This window comes from Protopterus annectens, chromosome 5.part0 (genome assembly GCF_019279795.1).
Source record: "Protopterus annectens isolate FY-2018-M chromosome 5.part0, PAN1.0, whole genome shotgun sequence".
NCBI lineage: Eukaryota > Metazoa > Chordata > Ceratodontiformes > Protopteridae > Protopterus > Protopterus annectens.
In genome coordinates this window covers 625280380-625300260 of record NC_056735.1, presented here as the reverse complement: position 1 = coordinate 625300260, position 19881 = coordinate 625280380, and the positions used below count along the sequence as shown (strand labels likewise).

Below are 19881 nucleotides of genomic sequence, written 5' to 3'. Positions count from 1 at the left end.
GATTGCCTGATCCATGCAGTCCTGGAGGTGTTCGTAGAAGGCATTTGTAAGGGCTTTCGCAGCTTGGGTTGTGGTTTCCACTGGCTCGGGGGCCTTGAAGGATACCACACCAGTCTTGAGTAGTGTGAAGTTTGCTTTAGAGAAGTTCTTCACTGTGGTCTTTTGTTTGGGGTGGGGCGGATGTGGATATCCAGTGAGATTAGTTTATGATCTGATCTCACCAATGAGGGATATACTTCCGTGTGGAGCATTTTGTCCCCATGTTTGTGATGATGAGATCTAGTATATTTTCTCCTCTTGTGGGAACGGTGACTAGTTGTTCCATGGCATTTGAATTTATGAACTCCAGGAACCTTTGGGCTAGAAAGTTTGGGCTTGAGTAATGTTCCCAGTCTATATTCGGTAGTTGAAGTCACCCAATATAATGGTGTTTGAGATACATTTATACCCTCCAGTGTCTTCAGGAAGCCTGTGTGGGGTTCCTGAGTTTGAGAGGGTGGCCTGTAGCATGCTACAAATTGTAGAGCAGTTTTGCCTATGGTTAATTGCACCTGGATGGTTTCCGATGCTTTGTGCATTGCCACCAACCTGGAGGTGTGGGTATCCTTGATGAATATGGATACACCCCCTCTTTTGTGGTGTGGTCCGGGTTTTGGGGCCAGAACGCATGATATGAGGTAAAACCTGATAGTGCCGGGGTGCTCTCAGGAGCCTTGAACCAGGTTTCAGTCACAGCACAGACATCGATGTTCTCCATACTGAGAAGGGCCTCGAGTGCGTGCATTTTGAGATTTAGACTTCTGGCATTGAGCAACATTACCTTTAGTTTCTTCCCATTTTTGTTTTCTAGGGTGGTAGGTTTAGAATTTGAGCCTTGCCTAAAAAAGGCACTATGGTGGTGACAAGAGCCTTAGCCAATATCCGGAATCCCAGGGTGACAGGTGCAAGCCGCCCCTTGAAGCAGCGTGGCTTGTCAAGCATGTCATCCCAGGCAGACAAACACTGGATCCCCTTTGAATGACACCAGAAATTAAGCCAATTGTTAAAGCTGATCATCTTGTCTTTATGTTGTGGCATCATTCTTGGTGAAGGAAGGATGCTGCTCAGGGTCAGGGTCATACCTGCCTGGGCTACATAATCAGAGAGCTCCTCTATGTCTCTTTTCATGTAGTCCAGGGAGGTACGTCTCAGGTCGTTCACACCAGCATGGACAATGACTGTGTTATATTTGCACTTGCTGTGGAGTGACCCGAGTGCTTGTGTTATGTGGCGGATTCTAGCACCCGATAGGCAGCTTACTGTGACCCTCTCCTTGTTCAGCCTGGTAAGTGGGACATCAGTGTGTCTGACTATGGAGTCACCTATGACAAGTATGTTTGGTGTTGTATTTGGCCTTAAGGGCTGTGACTGCTTTGCACACTGATTTTGTGTTTTATGTGTTGCCTGTGGTGTGTCATGAGGTGGCGGTTGCTTGGGTGTCTGCTTTGGAGGCCTCTGCTGTTTAGGTAAATTTTTGCTCAGAGCCTCCGAGTATGTCTTTGTGTGTTTATGTGTTGATTCATTGTTGTGATAGCTTTATGTGAGACTGGTTTTGTGGTGTGTGTAGTTGCCTTCTCCTCCTGTCTGGTCTTGCCAGTCCTGAGTTGAGAGAGCTCAGCCTCCAGTTTGGCTAAATAGCTGCATCTCTCGCAAGTATTTGTTTTATGCGGGAGGAGGAGAGGGTTGTCTGTGTACATGAGGCAATTGTAACATTGCCTCAATATTCCCAGATTCACCAACTGGACAGGAGAGGACGCCAGCATCTGGCCCTTCGACATGCTAGAGAAATTAAGAAGTTTGGGGTGTAACTGAATTAGTGAGGACTTAGTAAGGAAGTGGGTACTCCTCGGGGGGGGGGGGGTCACTAGTGAGGGACTTTGTATAATACAGAAGTGCTAAGCCTGAAAAGAAGATGCTTTTTGGAGAGAAAAAAAAAAAAAAAGCTTTTTAGGAACAAGTGCTGCGCCTTTTAGTTAAGGGATATACTGTTTAGATTACTAGTAGAGCAGTTCTAAGGGAAAAAATGAAGAACAGACTTTATGGAGCCAGAAAAAGTTTAACCTTGTTAAACCGACGCTGCCCGATGTTGCTCTAGTGGCAACTCCGCGCTAAATCACGCTAAAGCATGCTTGATAGCAGGGGCTGGAAAGAGCCAGGAATTGACCCAATACGGCCAATAAAACTACAGTTTCAAGTCAGTAACCACTCCCACGGGGGCAGGGAGCTGCTCAATGTTTTTCACTGCCACTGATCAACAGAGAGACTTTCCTTTAGCCCAAGCAAAAATGGCCTCACAGAAACTTACAAGCAGTTCAGGAACAGCAAGCCTGTAACTGAACTTTTTAAATCTCAGAAAAGTGGGAAAAAGCAAGATTTTTTTTTTGTTTTTGTTTTTTCAGAGATAGCAGAGGTTCACAAGTAATATCAAGTTATAACAGTGCAGTAAATGACCCCACACAAGAGTGCTAGGTCAAAGACAGAAAATATGCAAGTTTTGAGAAAAACGATTTTAAAATTAAGTGCAAACAGGAAATTCAGTAAACAGCTTTTGGTTGTGCTCTAAATACAGCTACTAATGCAGAAATCAAGTTTAACAAGCCAAAAAAATGCTCAAACTAGGCAACTATGCAGAAAAACTTAGCAAATAAACAGAGAAAAAATACTTAAAATCTCAAAAGTGGCTCCCTTCTTCTCTCAGCGTTTTCTCCTCTTGGTGGGTGCTTCACCAACAGCCAACAAGCGTGAAAAGCCCAAACCCACAAGGCAACTAGGTTTTAAGAGAGGAAGATGAAGGAGTTTTGGAAATGACCCCTACTGGTCAATAAAACTACAGTTTCAAGTTAGTAACCACTCCCACGGGGAGCTGCTCAGTTTTCATTGCCACTTACTGAAGGGGCAGGGAGCTGCTGCCCACGTTTTCACTTTAGCTCCACTGATCAAATGGAGAGATTCTCTCAGCCTGAACAAAAATGGCCTCAATAGAACTTAAACAGTTTCTTTGGAACAGCAAGCCTGTAACTGAACTTGTTTTAAACACAGAAACTGTGAAAAAGCAAGATTATTTTGTTTTGCTTTTTCAGAGATAGCAGAGGTTCGCTGGCAATATCAAGTTAGTAAGTATTAAAGAGTGCTAGGTCAAAGACAGAAATATGCAAGTTTTGAGAAAACAGATTAAAATTTAGTTATGCAAACAGGAAATCTAGTAAACAGCTTTTGGCTGTCTAAATACAACTACTAATGCAATGAAATCAGTGGGTTTAAAAAGCCAGGAATCATACTAAAACTTTTTGAACATGCTCAAACAAGGCACTTATGCAGCAACAAACACGAGCAAAGTTACAATTGCAGTTAAATCATACTAAGTGGCTCAAAAGTGCCCTTCTCAGCATTTTGTCCTCCGAGCTTTTCTCCTCTGTGGTGTCACCAACAGCCAACAAGCCTGAAAAGATGCTGTAAACGCCATGAGGCAAACCCATCAGGTAAATTTTAAGAGAGTGAAGATGAAAGAGTTTTTGAAATGACCCCTACTGGTCAATAAAACTACAGTTTCAAGTCAGTAACCACTCCCACGGGGAGCAGGGGAGCTGCTCAATGTTTTTCACTGCCACTGATCAACAGAGAGACTTTCCTTTAGCCCAAGAAAAATGGCCTCACAGAAACTTACAAACAGTTCAGGAACAGCAAGCCTGTAATTGAACTTTTTTAAATCTCAGAAAAGTGGGAAAAAAGCAAGATTTTTTTTTGTTTTTGTTTTTTCAGAGATAGCAGAGGTTCACAAGTAAAATCAAGTTATAACAGTGCAGTAAATGACCCCACACAAGAGTGCTAGGTCAAAGACAGAAAATATGCAAGTTTTGAAAAAAACGATTTTAAAATTAAGTGCAAACAGGAAATTCAGTAAACAGCTTTTGGTTGTGCTCTAAATACAGCTACTAATGCAGAAATCAAGTTTAACAAGCCAGAAAATGCTCAAACTAGGCAACTATGTAGGAAAAACTTAGCAAATAAACAGAGAAAAAATACTTAAAATCTCAAAAGTGGCTCCCTTCTTCTCTCAGCATTTTCTCCTCTTGGTGGGTGCTTCACCAACAGCCAACAAGCCTGAAAAGATGCCAAACCCATGAGGCAACTAGGTTTTAAGAGCGGAAGATGAGGGAGTTTTGGAAATGACCCCTACTGGTCAATAAAACTACAGTTTCAAGTTAGTAACAACTCCCACGGGGGGCAGGGGAGCTGCTCAATGTTTTTCACTGCCACTGATCAACAGAGAGACTTTCCTTTAGCCCAAGAAAAAATGGCCTCACAGAAACTTACAAACAGTTCAGGAACAGCAAGCCTGTAACTGAACTTTTTTAAATCTCAGAAAAGTGGGAAAAAAGCAAGATTTTATTTTGTTTTTGTTTTTTCAGAGATAGCAGAGGTTCACAAGTAATATCAAGTTATAACAGTGCAGTAAATGACCCCACACAAGAGTGCTAGGTCAAAGACAGAAAATATGCAAGTTTTGAGAAAAACAATTTTAAAATTAAGTGCAAACAGGAAATTCAGTAAACAGCTTTTGGTTGTGCTCTAAATACAGCTACTAATGCAGAAATCAAGTTTAACAAGTCAGAAAATGCTCAAACAAGGCATCTATGCAGCAAAACGTAGCAAATAAACAGAGAAAAAATACTTAAAATCTCAAAAGTGGCTCCCTTCTTCTCTCAGCGTTTTCTCCTCTTGGTGGGTGCTTCACCAACAGCCAACAAGCGTGAAAAGACGCCAAACCCACGAGGCAACTAGGTTTTAAGAGAGGAAGATGAAGGAGTTTTGGAAATGACCCCTACTGGTCAATAAAACTACAGTTTCAAGTAAGTAACCACTCCCACGGGAGGCAGGGGAGCTGCTCAATGTTTTTCACTGCCACTGATCAACAGAGAGACTTTCCTTTACCCAAGCAAAAATGGCCTCACAGAAACTTACAAACAGTTCAGGAACAGCAAGCCTGTAACTGAACTTTTTTAAATCTCAGAAAAGTGGGAAAAAAGCAAGATTTTTTTTGTTTTTGTTTATTCAGAGATAGCAGAGGTTCACAAGTAATATCAAGTTATAACAGTGCAATAAATGACCCCACAATAGAGTGCTAGGTCAAAGACAGAAAATATGCAAGTTTTGAGAAAAAACGATTTTAAAATTAAGTGCAAACAGGAAATTCAGTAAACAGCTTTTGGTTGTGCTCTAAATACAGCTACTAATGCAGAAATCAAGTTTAACAAGCCAGAAAATGCTCAAACTAGGCAACTATGCAGAAAAACTTAGCAAATAAACAGAGAAAAAATACTTAAAATCTCAAAAGTGGCTCCCTTCTTCTCTCAGCATTTTCTCCTCTTGGTGGGTGCTTCACCAACAGCCAACAAGCCTGAAAAGACGCAAAACCCATGAGGCAACTAGGTTTTAAGAGAGGAAGATGAATGAGTTTTGGAAATGACCCCTACTGGTCAATAAAACTACAGTTTCAAGTCAGTAACCACTCCCACGGGGCAGGGGAGCTGCTCAATGTTTTTCACTGCCACTGATCAACAGACAGACTTTCCTTTAGCCCAAGCAAAAATTGCCTCACAGAAACTTACAAACAGTTCAGGAACAGCAAGCCTGTAACTGAACTTTTTTAAATCTCAGAAAAGTGGGAAAAAAGCAAGATTTTTTTTTTGTTTTTTTTTTCAGAGATAGCAGAGGTTCACAAGTAATATCAAGTTATAACAGTGCAGTAAATGACCCCACACAAGAGTGCTAGGTCAAAGACAGAAAATATGCAAGTTTTGAGAAAAAAACGATTTTAAAATTAAGTGCAAACAGGAAATTCAGTAAACAGCTTTTGGTTGTGCTCTAAATACAGCTACTAATGCAGAAATCAAGTTTAACAAGCCAGAAAATGCTCAAACTAGGCAACTATGCAGAAAAACTTAGCAAATAAACAGAGAAAAATACTTAAAATCTCAAAAGTGGCTCCCTTCTTCTCTCAGCATTTTCTCCTCTTGGTGGGTGCTTCACCAACAGCCAACAAGCCTGAAAAGAAGTACTGAATATTGTAATGTAGATAAAATAATTGGAAGTAAGATCTTTAGAAAAGGGTAGGCGCAAACTACATAGAAATAAATGGAAATTGTGGGAACAATATGCGCATGATAAAGATCCAGAGGAGCAGTGAGATTTAAGGGAAGGCTGGAAGTGAGCATTTTATGTAATGATGGACTGATGTTAGTTATACAAAAGAATGTATGTGATGTATAATGTATGTAACTGGGAACATAGGTTCATAGGTAGGTACTAGGCTATCGGCCCAAGGGCCTAAGTAAACGTGGCCGACAAGTTTCCCTGGGTTATGCCACCCAAGAAAGTTATTTTCCTGTGCGCCTGTCGAGTAGAGCCACTGAAGTGATCCCCGGGGTGCATTTCCTATTTCCCATCCACTCATCAAGATTTTTCTTGAAGAGTGCTAATGAGGAACTTTGTTTGACATAGATGGGTAGCTTGTTCCATAGTATGGGAAATCTCTGAGAGAGGAATCTATCCTTCCGGCATGTCCTGCTTATTGTGGTGACAAGGTTTAGGTCCCTAGAGCATGTAGCTCGGAGGGACTGGGATTTCTTTAGGTGTAGCATGTCCAACAGCTCTGGGTTTAACATAGCTTTATATGTTAGGCAGAGATCACCTCAGACTAGGTGATATGCTACAGAGTAAAGCTGGAGTTTTTTGAGACTGTCAGTGTAGAGCATCTGTTTGAGGCCAGTAATCCTCTTTGTGAGGAACTTCTGTGGCCTTTCCAGCTGCTGCAGATGTCTTGTGAGGTACATTCCAAAAGGGGCGTTGTACTCTATAATGGGTCTAATGAGTGTCGAGTAGAGGGGAACAATAACCTCTCTTTTCGTAGTTGAGAACCCTTTTGTGATGAGGTGTGCCACATAGAAGGATTTAATGACTACTGTGGTGATGTGATTATCAAAGGAGAGACTGCTGTCCACCTGGGACCCCAGGTCTCTTATCATACATCTGGCGTTAAGTAGACTGCCGCCTTTGTGGTAGTTCATGGGTACAGAGTTTTTACTAAAGGGGATGACAATGCACTTTTTGGCATTAAGCTTGAGGCCATAGCTCTGATGCCAGGCATCTGTCTCAGTGAGGCCCTTCTGTTGGATGTCCACATCATTTGGGGACTTAACTATGACTCCTAGTTTGCAGTCATCTGCGAACTTCGTTAGCCAAAGGCCTTCTGTGTTAGCCTGTACTTCAGAGAAGTAGATACCAAACAGGAGAGGTCCCAGGACTGAACCCTGTGGTACTCGACTTGTCACTGGTTTGAAGTCAGATTTGGAGTCTGCAACCTTTACAGTGTGGATTCTGTCAGTGTGCCAATTGGCAACCCATCTTGTGACGCAGGGATTTATACCTAGTTTAGTGAGTTTAGCTATAATTTCAGAATGGGGGATGGTGTCGAAAGCCTTGTCTACAGCTTTGGTGACTGCCTCAAAGAAGTTGATCAGGTTCAGGGGGCATGATCTGCCTTTCACAAACCTGAACTGGGTGGGGTCCAGAGTTTGGAGGTTATCAATGTCTTTGTTTATGAGTTCCATGATGATATGTTCCATGGCCTTACAGACCAGGCTCATCAGGCTAATAGGGCGATAGTTCCCGGGATCAGTTGTGGCTCCCCCTTTGTGGGGTGGGATAACTGTTGCTGTGCACCATTCAGTGGGCACAAAGCCTGATGTGAGACTATGACTGAACATGGTGCTTAGGTGGGGAGCCAGTTCATTCTGAAGTTCGTATAAAATGCAGCCTGGGATGTTGTCCAGTCCCATGGATGCTGTGTTTCTGACTTTAGAGAGTGCAGCTTTTACCTTTGTAGTTGTGATTACAGGGACTCTGCATTCTTCATATATAGATATGGGCCCTTTAGGGGATGAAAGGGGGGGTAAAGTTAGCACTGAACCTATCTGCCAGGTCATTGGCAATATCAGTTGGTTCTGTAATTTTCATGCCGTTGTGCTGTAACTCAGAGCAGATCTGGGTGTTGCCATTGAGATTCTTGACATAGCTATAGAATGCTTTGTCATTGTCCCTAAAATCCGTGTCAATTTTATTTTCGTAGCTAGCTTTGGAGGATCTTATAAAAGATCTCAGCTTCTTACTGAGGCTGATTAGGGAACCCCTCCACTCATGGGATTTTACTCTCTCTTGCAACAGTTTTGTCCTTCTATTGTAGAGTTTGTTTATGGCAGGGGACCTCCAGATTGGCTTCCGTTTTTTGGAAGATAGTGTCTTGGTTCTGTTTGGGATAGCACGATCCATGCACTCGTGCATGTTAATAAGGTTTGTTTTCTTTTTTATAAACGTATGTTTACCTATATCTTGAGTGGTAATTCAATAAAGGTGGTAAAAACATAAATTCTTTCCAGCCTCATTCAATGCTTCCAAACAAGAAGTTGGACACCTTGACCTCTGTGGCAAGAATGTTTGAGGCTATTTACTCATGGTAAATTGCATTATCAACCATAATGGCCATTTATCCATGTATTGTTGGACACTTAACAGAATAATTAAAGTGAGGGTCAGTGAGTTTATCCCTGATTTGGAAAAGTGCATACTGCTGATCTCACCAAACATCATGCATTTCAGCTTTTCAGGGTAGCCCTTAGAGCCAACCAAACACTTGGACATTCTTTGCAGAAAGTCATCAACCTCCTCCTCACAAATAACATAAAGTCATTTCCTTCACTGAAGGTAAGTTTTTATTTTCCCAGTTTCTTCCTCATTCCAAAGAAGACTCAGGAATGTTTTTCTTTTTTTATCTCTCAAGTGTCTGAGCTGTTCAATTCAGTTAAAATTTTCAGAATACTTTTAGTTTATGGCTCCCTTACTCTTCAGTAGGAGAGCTATCTCTGTATAGCTGTGCAGGCCACATATTCATGTTTCATTTTAAACAGATGAATGAAAATGTTTCCTGTTCTGAATTCTGAAGTGGAACTTTCTGTTTAGGGGGTTACTCTTTGCTGTATCATTTACTCCACGTCCCTTCTGTAAGTGTTTCACAGCATTACCTAGTCTTAGCCTCATCTAGTGAGGAACTTACAAAGCATAGTGATAGAGTGATGCATCCTTTCAAAATTCTGGACATTGTGGTGAACCAAAGGAGGTCATTGAGAATCTTTCCACAACTTATGAGTTATGTCTGATTTCGACACAAGCTGTTGTCATAATAACCCTGGAGAAGAAGGCTTCTAACATCCACCTTTGTGAGGTAGCCGTAGTCCAACATTTTATCCCTGCCAGAAACTTCCATCAAATTGTACACTGTATGGAGATTGACACTCTGGCATTTCCATGAATGATACTGAGGGTGAGCATTTCTTAGTGACACTTGAGAGAATCGACAGGACCTTCTGGAACTGTCTCCATGAATCATTGTGTGTCATGCACAGACCAGGTCAGCTTGTCCATAGGTATGCTCTTTGCCCCCACCCATCTCACATGTGATTTTGGCAAAGATTGATCCCTTTTTGTGAGAAAAGCCCACCTCAGTGATCAGACATCCCAAGGAGGATGGCCCCTGCATCTTCAGGTCTGAACACCAGTCTCCTAGAGCTGGTACTGATACACGAAGTCTACTTAAGTTCATGGACATCCCTTACAGGAAGGAAGTGCATATCCGGACAAAGGCTGTAACACTGTTATTCTGCAACATGAAACAGGAATAGCTTAAGTTGTGGACTCTTTCAAGAGACCTTGATGATCTGGAACTAAACAATGGCCCATTATTAAGTAGATATTCCCAAAAACCTGATGCATACACTCATTTGTCTGTCAGCATTAGATTATTGGTTAGAATTTAAGCAAGAAGTTACAACATAACTTTTCTGGTTCTGGGATTGAAAAAGTATAGGCCTGTTTCTCACTACTCTGTATGACAAGTTACTGAAGTTCTGCTCTCTAAACCCCAGTGTTGAGGCATTCTGTTTATGTATATGGTCCCGCTTGTGAAAAGGGAGGTTCACGTATGCCTTTCTTCCCAGTCCATTTATTCAAAGGGTTCTTCTTAAAGATCGTTACAAATCATCAGTGATGATTTTCATAACCTTTCTGTGACACAGAAATATCTGTTTTCCTCTTCTTCAGCACTTGTTCCAGATATCTTCCCAGCCACTTCAAATGTTTGGATGGTCTGTTTTCCCAAGCCACACCCTGAATGTTCCTTATCCCAAAATCTTAGTCTACATGCGTGGCTACTGATGACACAGAGTAGCCAGATCTGGGGTTTCAATGTAGGTATCTAACCAGATCTGGGGTTTCAGAATAGGTATCTAGCCAGATTTGGGGTTTCAGAGCAGGCATCTAGAAAACTTTTGATGGCTTATAAAGATTCTTTTAGTCTCTTATTCTGCATAGTGGAAGGGTTTGGCAGTCTGGACAAGAGGCAAGAATTTATACCTAGTTTCTTTTCATCCTAAACTGAACCTTGACTATTTTCTTCCCCTTTCAGATGCAGGGATGCAGTATTCTCATGCTATTTTGGCATTTCATCATTTTGAGGACAATAAACTTATTAGTCAGGTGGGCAATACTAAAGCATTTTTGGAGATGGTGTAATTCATTTCATCCCCTATTAGGTCTCTGAAACCATTCTAAGAACTGAGGGTTGTATTGGAATGTTTGGCAGGATCCCACATGAAGCCTAACCCTTCAACTGTATCCTGAAAGACCTTGTTTTTGTGACCATTGTCTCAGCTTGGCATGTGCCTGAATTGCAGGTTTTTAGTCTAAAGAACTTTGTTTTGTTTTGTTTTTTTTCATAAGAATGGGGTGTCCATTTATTCATACTTTCATCTTCTGTATTTTCTAGACAAGTGCACTTGAGGGAGAGTCTGTGTTCAGTCAGAATGGCATCCGGACAGTCATGCCTTTTTTGGTTCATATATCCCTGATATGCATGACTAAACACGTGTTCATCTCCATTGCTAATACTGAGCAAGGAACGTTTGTCTTTAGGCAAACCATACTCACTTGGATAAGCAGCTGCATTATGCAGTGTTGCCTTTACATGTGTAAATCCTTATTAGGATAAGTCATTTAATCAGAGCAGCAACTACTTCTCCTGCATGCTTCAGAGAAGGTTATTCTGTCCAAGTTATGTGTGTGCTTCTACCTCAATACTCTTCGTATCTATACTAATCGTCATATTCCGGACCTTCAGTACTTAGGGTGAATTCAGAAGGCAAGTCCTTAATGCTTCTTATAAAGGAAGTCCAGTCTCCCCTATATCTTTTTACAGGAGGCCACTATTCATCCTATAAGATGAATGCCCTGCTGAGTGAGAGCCATTTAAGAACATAGAGAACTCATGTAACAACTGCATTAACTCTGGATCTTTGAGGACTGCACCCATTCAGTAGCTCTTTCTCTGTTCTGAGAGTAATAATTCTCTCTTTCAACCGGTTACTGTTTACATTATCAGGGAATAGACTCTTTCCTTCTAAGCTCTTATCTTTCACCTGTGTGAAAAAGAAACGAAGACAGCCGTGTATGCCAATCTTTTATGGGTGGTTCCTCACTGTCTTTAACAAGAAGGAGTTTTCCAAAGAAAGAAGGCAGATCAGTAGGAGACTGCTAAGAAGTGTTAGCTGAGGGCCCTCTCTGCAGGTAGAGGAGAGTCCCACAGGATAAATGCCATGCTGAATGAACAGCCCTTAAGAATCTGAGGCCCAATTCTAAAAGACTTGTTCTCAGCGTAAGTCTATCCTGATTCCAGAAGACTTGCTCTAGGTGTAAGTGACTTACTTCAGGGTGAGTCTGCTTTATAGATATGCCTTACACTGGAGTACGTCACTTACATTTGGAATCTGAGCCCTGGAGTTATGTTAGGCGTAACCTGGATTCCTGTACACATTATACACGTATGTTTCTGTTACAGTAGCATGCCAAGTTTAGACTGGAGATGTATACAAATGTTCAAGACACATAAAAAGTAAACAAGTGTGTTTAACAGTTCTAGAACGGAATAGTAAAGGTAAGTTGCTGTGTGCCATCTTGAAATTATAATTTGTGGAGTGGATTGGGAGTTTAGGAAAGCAGTATTGCGTATGCCAACCAGTGATGTAAGGCAAACAGTTGTACATCCTTCTACTTGCAGACAGCTATACTTCATGCAAACAGGATGCTGTAAATCTTGTCAGCCTGTTTATTGTCTTACTTGTAAAGAAGTAAACTGTAGCTAGTAATTCAGGCAGCTCATTGCTGTAGTAAGCATTCACTTTTTTATTTTAATAAGCGTTGGAAAACCTTTAGTAGTAACCAACTGCTTAACTATTTAATCACCAATTTAATTGTTGGCTTGCAGTCTTTAACTTTTTTCTCTGGATGTTTGGTATTATGTGAAAACACTTTATAAGTTCTAAATACCTGGTGAAGAAAACTGCATGTTGAATAAAGCCATTGTGACTAATGCTTCAGAATGTCCCAGTTGCAACCAACAAAACAGGATAAAGAAGCAAAATCCTTAATAGAAATAATAGTATTTATATTGTAGCAGCATTCTCCACTCTTCTCAACAAATATATTTCTAAGTTAGGGAAGTCTTAATAGTTCAGAGAGAGAAACAAAAACACCTGTGCAAGTGGCAAAGATGGATAAGTCCCTGATCAAGCCCAGGTGATCCAAGCTTGATTAGAGACTTTGGCACTTGAGGAGAAGGCAGGGAAGATGAGCATGTCTATCCTTGGGCTGTGGTGAGTGCATGCACACTTGGATGCATCTTGTTTATTTCCGGTGAAGGCCAGGGATATATGGGAATCTGTTCTCCCCTGGGAGGGCATGGCTGTAGCTGAATCACTGCAGAGGTGGAACAATGTACCAGCAAACCTATTGCATGTCCTTCTATGATATGCGAAGGGCGTATGCAGGGGGTAGGAACTTAGGGACAAAACACACCTAGAGAAGTACTGTGCAACAGCTCCAAACATGGGTGACAGGTAGTCCAGCAAAGGCTAGCCATGCTTAGCAGATCCACTGAATGAGGAAAAACCCTTGGGTGCAGCAGATGGTCAGCTGTGGGAAGCCAGAAATGGCACAAAACAGGTTTATGAAAAAATTGACAAGCGTAGAATTCCAGCTTACAAAAGTTAGAAAAGCCTAAGTGTACCTTAAAAATGAGTTAACATCTTCATTAAAGAATCCAGTACCTGGTGGGCCAGTAACTAATTTTTTGTTACCGATTAGAAAAATTAAGAAAACTAAAGTTGACAGAAGTGGTTTAAACCTGTACAACATCTGAAATAAATTTAACAGAAATGCTGCTGTTTTGTACAGAAACGTAAAAGTTAACTGTGTAATTTTGTTTCAGGGCTTTTCAATACTATGTGACATCCTGCTGATTTTTAGCCATAAGCTGCAGTCAGATGAAGTAGGTGAACGTCTTGTGTACATTCCAGATTCCAGCCTGGAATCAGAACTGCTTAAATTTGTCCAACTTGAGGTTTTTCAAGAATCTAAAGTAAAGCGAGAAGGCAGCACACCTGAAGGTAAGTCTCAAGAGAAGCACAAATAAACTCTCTGATTGAAAACTAACTGCTGTCATACTGAGCTCATTGAGAAGGACATCTTTTAAAATTATTAGTAGCACAGGAGTATTTCTTGAGTTTTATTGTCATTGATTACCATTGTGGTAAGTACACACAAAAAGACAGACATATCCATCTGTGTAATATTTGTATTTATGTATGTATATATATATATATATATATATATATATATATATATATATATATATATATATTTTTTTAATATGTTTATGAGTACACATGTATGTGCTTTTGTGTGTGTGTGTGTGTGTGTGTGTGTGTATATATATATATATATATATATATATATATATATATATATATATATATATATCTTATTTATGTATATACTAGTGATGTTCATCGTGTTTCACTGTTGCAGTCATTACACTTGGGTTATCCTGCTGGCAGGCTACCCGCAGTCGGCCTGAATTCCAAAGTCTAGGTCCGGCGTCAGTTGCTGTCACCTCGTCCCTGACGTCAGTGCGCCAGGGATATAAAAGATGCAGCCGATGCCATTTTCTTCAGTCTTTCTTGCCGCGCGGTGCCCGAAGCAAAAGCAGTTCGCAAGTGCTGGTCGGCCGACTCCTGAGATTTTCAAAAACGAATTTCAGATCCGAAGTCTTCATTAAAGCTAAGTACCCCGTTGGGGAAACTTTTTTCTTGCTCCAGACCGATGTCAGAAAAAGTTAACAATTGTATTTCTTGTGGGAAGCAAATACCTCATAAGGATTTTCATTTTTACTGTATTCCTTGCCTAGGCCCTGATCACAACATTGCTAGCTGTCGGTTTTGTGCTAGATTTAACCAATGCACTATTACGCGTCGGTACGATTTTGCCTTTCATTACTTTGGCTGAAGATTCAACTATATAATGCCATTGGAACAGCTGACGACCGGAGTTTACAAAAAGCGCAAGGAAAAAGAAAAGGACAGGCATCCGAGGTCCAAAACTGACGACGAGGCTTCTGCTAAGCCAGTCGCCGGTTCTCAGTGAGGCACTTTCGCAGCCCCTGACTCCCACTACCTCAGAGCCACAGGCCACTGCCGATTCCCACGTGGAGCCAGCTAGGCCTCTGGATACTCAAGATAGTGGACACTCGGAAACTATTCCCTCAGATGGGTCTGGAGCCGCTGAGCAGGCATCTGCTTCTGAGGGCGTTTTCAGACCTACACAGTTATATGTAAAGCCTGCCTCAGCTTCTAAAGCAAAGTCTAAAGCAACTCTAAAGACAAAGAAACAAGTACAGCATTCTCCAGGACAGACTTCCATGCCTAAAAAACAGATGCTCAAAATGGCCGAAGACCCAATTACCTTGATCACGGATTCCCATCTCCCTCCTGATAAGAGGCCTAGGCAAGAGACAGAATATAAATCTTCAGATCAGGTTTCCATTTCCTCTGATTCCTCTTCTGAACAGGAATACTCTCTTCCTCCCTATGAAGATTCTGATGCTGAAGAATCTATCCCTTCAGCCTCTCCTCCTGAGGATTATTCTTTTGGGGAAACCTGCATACCATGAGGGAGCATTTCCACTGGGAGAGCCAAGACTACTCAGAATCAAAGAAAAGGCTTAGAGATTTTCTTTTCCTACCTCAGCACAGGCCTCTTGCTATTCCCCCTGTGTTAGACATTGTAGATGATGTATTTTCAGAGTCCAGCCTTTCTCCTGACTCTTTACCCCCTGCCCCTGTTAAACCAGACAGATACTACAGGGTTCCAGATTCACATAAATTTCTTTATAAAAACCCTGCTGCTGACCCAAAAACTATTTCTCAGGGTCCCAAAGGGGTCAAGGCTTCTACTGCAAAAAATCCTATCCCCTCTGATAGGGATTCAAGAGCACTAGACAGATGGGGGAAAAAGGTTTACACTTCCGCTACTTTGGCTGTGAGGGCTTTAAATTGTCAATTTCATATGCTTAAATATCAGCAGTACTTACTGTCAGTGCTAAAACAGAAAATGTTGGCAAATTCTGATTGTGCAGAAAATAAGGAAATGCAGGATTTATTGTATGCAACTGAGCAAGTGGGAAAGCATACATTGCAATGTGGTTTTGATTCTCTGGAGGCCTCTTGCAGGGCCGCAGTTACGGGTTCTGTCATTAGGAGGCATGCTTGGTTAAAGGAGCAGAATCTGCCTGATCATGTTAAAGCAAAATTATTAGATGCTCCATTACAGAATGATACTTTCTTTGGTATTAAAGCAGAAGAGGTGTTGAAGAAAATGGAAGATAAAGCGAAATCTATGCAAACAGTGAAGGATTTCTTACAGGTACAGCCACCCAGATTTAGCAGGAACTGGCCTACAAAGAATTGGTCCTTTCCAGTGTCAGACAGGCCACAAAGAGGCAGATACAGATGCCCCAGAGGCAGATCCCAGCCCCAGGGCTCATACAGGCCTAAACAGTGGGGCGCTTCTACCTCCAAAAGCGGAGAAGACAAATCACAGCCATACAGGAAACAGTCCCAATGACTTCCCTCTGCCAGCACCAAGCACTTATCTTTTGGCAGCCCCCTTAAGGGGAAAACTAGCACTTTTTTTCAAAATTGGCACATGATCACCCAAGAGAAATGGGTCTTGAATATAGTGTCCCAGGGCTACAGGTTCCACTTTCATACCCTGCCAAGGGCAAAAGGTATGGGCAGAGGCACAAAAACAAGTTTCATCCCTCATGGACATGAGGGCCATTCAGCAAGTACCACAGCAAGAGCAGGGACAAGGATTTTACTCAAGACTTTTCTTGGTACCCAGAAAGGACAAAGCCTGGAGACCAATACTGGACCTGTCTATTCCTCAAATTCATAGCTGGCTCAATGCACTACCAATTCTCTGCACTGCCCTTTGGCTTATCTACTGCGCCCAGGGTCTTCACAAAATGCCTGGCACCAGTAATTGCATTCTGCAGACAAAGAGGAATTCAAATATATCCTTACTTGGACGATTGCCTTCTTCAAGCAGAGGACAAGGACATTCTACTAAAGCATCTGGCATTTGTAAAAAGATTACTAATTTGCCTAGGGTGCACAGTAAACGAAAAGAAATCAAAACAAGTACCCTCTCAAGAGATAAAATTCCTGGGTGCAAGCTTAAATACAACTGCCCAGATGGCTTATCTCACACCAGACAAACAAAGGCAACTGACTTCTTACTTCAAAAGGTTGGCAACAAAGACCCAGTTATCTGCAAGAAAAATTCTGCAGGCTTTGGGCTTCATGCATTCTGCTAATTCCATATGCCAGACTGCATATGAGTAAACTGCAATGGTACCTAAAAAGTGTTTGGACTCAACATTGCCACAGCCTGGAAACATCAATTACCCTCATTCCTTGTCTGCAACAGGAGTTTCGATGGTGGGCACAGGCCTGTCACCACAACAAGGGACAGCCATTCACCCTACCCTCAGCCAGGCAGTCAATAACAACAGCTGCATCAGATTATGCCTGAGGGGCCCACATGGTAGGAAAATGTATTCAGGGCACATGGCCCACAAGCCAAATGCATCTTCATATCAATCAAAAAGAGATGCTGCCTGTTCAGAATGCCCTGACAGCTTTCAAGGATCTACTTCATCCTGGACAACTACTGATAAGGACGGACAATACTACAGTCATGTGGTACATAAACAAGCAGGGAGGCACACATTCCTACCCCCTCTGCAGACAAGCCATGACTTTGTGGGTCACAGCATTGACTTATCAAGTACACCTGCAAGCACAATTCCTGCCAGGAAAGAAAAATACTCTGGCAGCCGAGTTAAGCAGAAACCTCGTGGATCCCCACGAGTGGAAGCTGGATCCACAAGTCTTCAGCATGATAATAAAGAAATGGGGATGTCCAGATATAGATCTATTTGCCTCCCCTCACAACTGCCAACTACAGAAATTCTGCACAAGGACTTATCACAAGCAAGCATGGAAAGTGGATGCCCTATACTTCAGCTGTCAAACCCAAACAGTATATGCCTTTCCTCCTCTGCCTCTCCTCCCCAAGGTACTCCTAAAGGTCAGACAAGATAAGCCAAAAGTGGTTCTGACTGCCCCAGACTGGCCCCGCCAGCACTGGTACCCAATCCTAAAGAGCTTGTCTCAAGGCCCAGCCTGGACATTACCTTTAATTCCTCACTTACTGACCCAACGAAACAATCAGATCCTGCACAGCCAACTCAGGACCCTAAATCTGGCAGCATGGCGGATAATGTAGCCATTCAGAACACACCTCTCTCTAAAGCAGTGATGGATGTTATTTTGGAGGCCAGGAGACCCAGTACCAGAAAATCTTATGCAGAAAAATGGAAGAGATTCTGTGCTTGGAACCAGGCGCAAGGAATTGACACGTTTGTACCAAATATTCCTTAGATTTTACAATACCTAACTGAGATGTTGGACAAAGGCCTATCCTTTTCATCAATTAAAATCAATGCCTCTGCCATTTCAGCTCATTACAATACGGAACCACCTATTTTTTTCTCATCCATTGCTAAGGCAGTACCTCAGAGGGGCCAAAAACATAAGACCTCCAAAGAGAGCACCAGTACCTGCATGGGACCTCAGTTATGTCTTGGAAAAACTCACACTGCCACCTTTTGAGCCAGCCAATACAGCTGAAATAAAGTTCTTATCATGGAAAACAGCACTGCTCCTAGCAATAACCTCTGCAAGATGAGTCTCAGAGTTACAGGCACTCATGGCTGTGGAACCTTTTATCATTTTCCATCCAGACAGGGTTTCTCTGAGGACGAACCCAACAGATATGCCTAAGGTAGTGTCCAGTGTGGCCCTTAACCAAACCATTCATTTGTCCACTTTTTATCCAAACCCACAGAATAAGGGTGAGAGACTCCTGCATTCTTTGGACATACACAGACAGCTACGCTTCTACTTGGACAGAACTAAAGCTTTCAGAAAGACTGAGCAACTCTTAGTGGCATATGCTGCAGGATCACAGGGAAAGGCTATCTCAAAGCAGACTATTTCAAAATGGATAGGCCACTGCATTCGTTTCTGCTATTCACAACATGGCAAATTAGTGCCTAAGGGCATTAAGCCACACTCAACCAGAGCAGCAGCCACTTCAGCAGCCTTCCTCAGAGGAGTACCAACCAAAGACATTTTAGAGGCTGCAACTTGGAGTTCACTGCACACTTTTACCAAGCACTACCACTTACCTCTCTACTCTAAATCCAGAGCAGGCTTTGCCACTTCAGTTCTGCAGGACCTTATAGCCTCTCCTAATCCTATTTAGACCCAGCCACCCAACCTCAGCTGTGGGATTCAACCCAAGTGTAATGACTGCAACAGTGAAACATGATGAACATAGTACATTTGTGTACCTACCATAAATGTAGATGTTCGAGTGTATTCACTGTTGCAGTCCAGGTTACCCACCCCCCATCCCCCTTTTCCTTGCTGGAACTTATCTGTACTTCTCTATCCTATTCAACCTATGTGGTGTATTTGCTTGTAGATGAAGGATATGTTTATGTTACTGCATTAATACTTATTGGCATAATTTTTAGCCTACCAATTTGGGGGCACCTGACATCTGGGGCAAGAAAAACTGAAGAAAATGGCGTTGGCTGCATCTTTTATACCCCTGGCACACTGACGTCAGGGAAGAGGCGACAGCAACCGACGCTGGACCTAGACTTTGGAATTCAGGCCGACTGCGGGTAGCCTGCCAGCAGGATAACCCAAGTATAATGACTGCAACAGTGAATACACTCGAACATCTACATTTATGGTAGGTACACAACTGTACTTTGCAGTTCAATTGATCAGCACTAGTTTGTGCAACACAAGTGAACTGCAGTATGTTTTGTACAAATGGCTATGGTATTGGGCAATTTCCAGTTAGTTAGCTGCCGTTTTTGGGGCTGAGAGTTTGTATGTAACCGTGAGTGTTTCTGGGTTTGGGTAAGGGTTAAGTAAGAAGATAAGCTGTGTGTGTGTGTGTGTGTGTGTGTGTGTGTGTGTGTGTGTGTGTGTGTGTGTGTGTGTGTGTGTGTGTGTGTAAGTGGTGAGTGTTCAAGCTATCTTGTGTAGTAATAATCTGATGGAAGGGGATTTTTAAGGTAAGCTTCATGTTAGGATTTGGGGCATGTTTAACACACATCACTAAGGTAAAGCAGGCTCCATCTTCGTAATCTGTACTAATCCTAACGTGCAACCTTAATTAAAAAAAAAAACAACTTTCCATAATACTATCATTATTCAGACAGCTTGGAGTTGAATATGTGGTATGGTTATGGGT

General features: G+C 42.1%; 1 protein-coding gene across 3 annotated transcripts in view; it reads left to right on the top strand.

The window, feature by feature from the left end:
* The window catches only part of LOC122802711 (cohesin subunit SA-2-like), a 1740876-nt gene that overhangs the window by 1165785 nt on the left and 555210 nt on the right, over positions 1-19881 (top strand). For all 3 annotated transcript variants that reach the window (XM_044072465.1, XM_044072464.1, XM_044072463.1), the window contains one exon: positions 13412-13589. In XM_044072465.1, coding sequence (XP_043928400.1) covers positions 13412-13589 — 178 coding nt within the window. The remainder of the gene's footprint in view (positions 1-13411; positions 13590-19881) is intronic.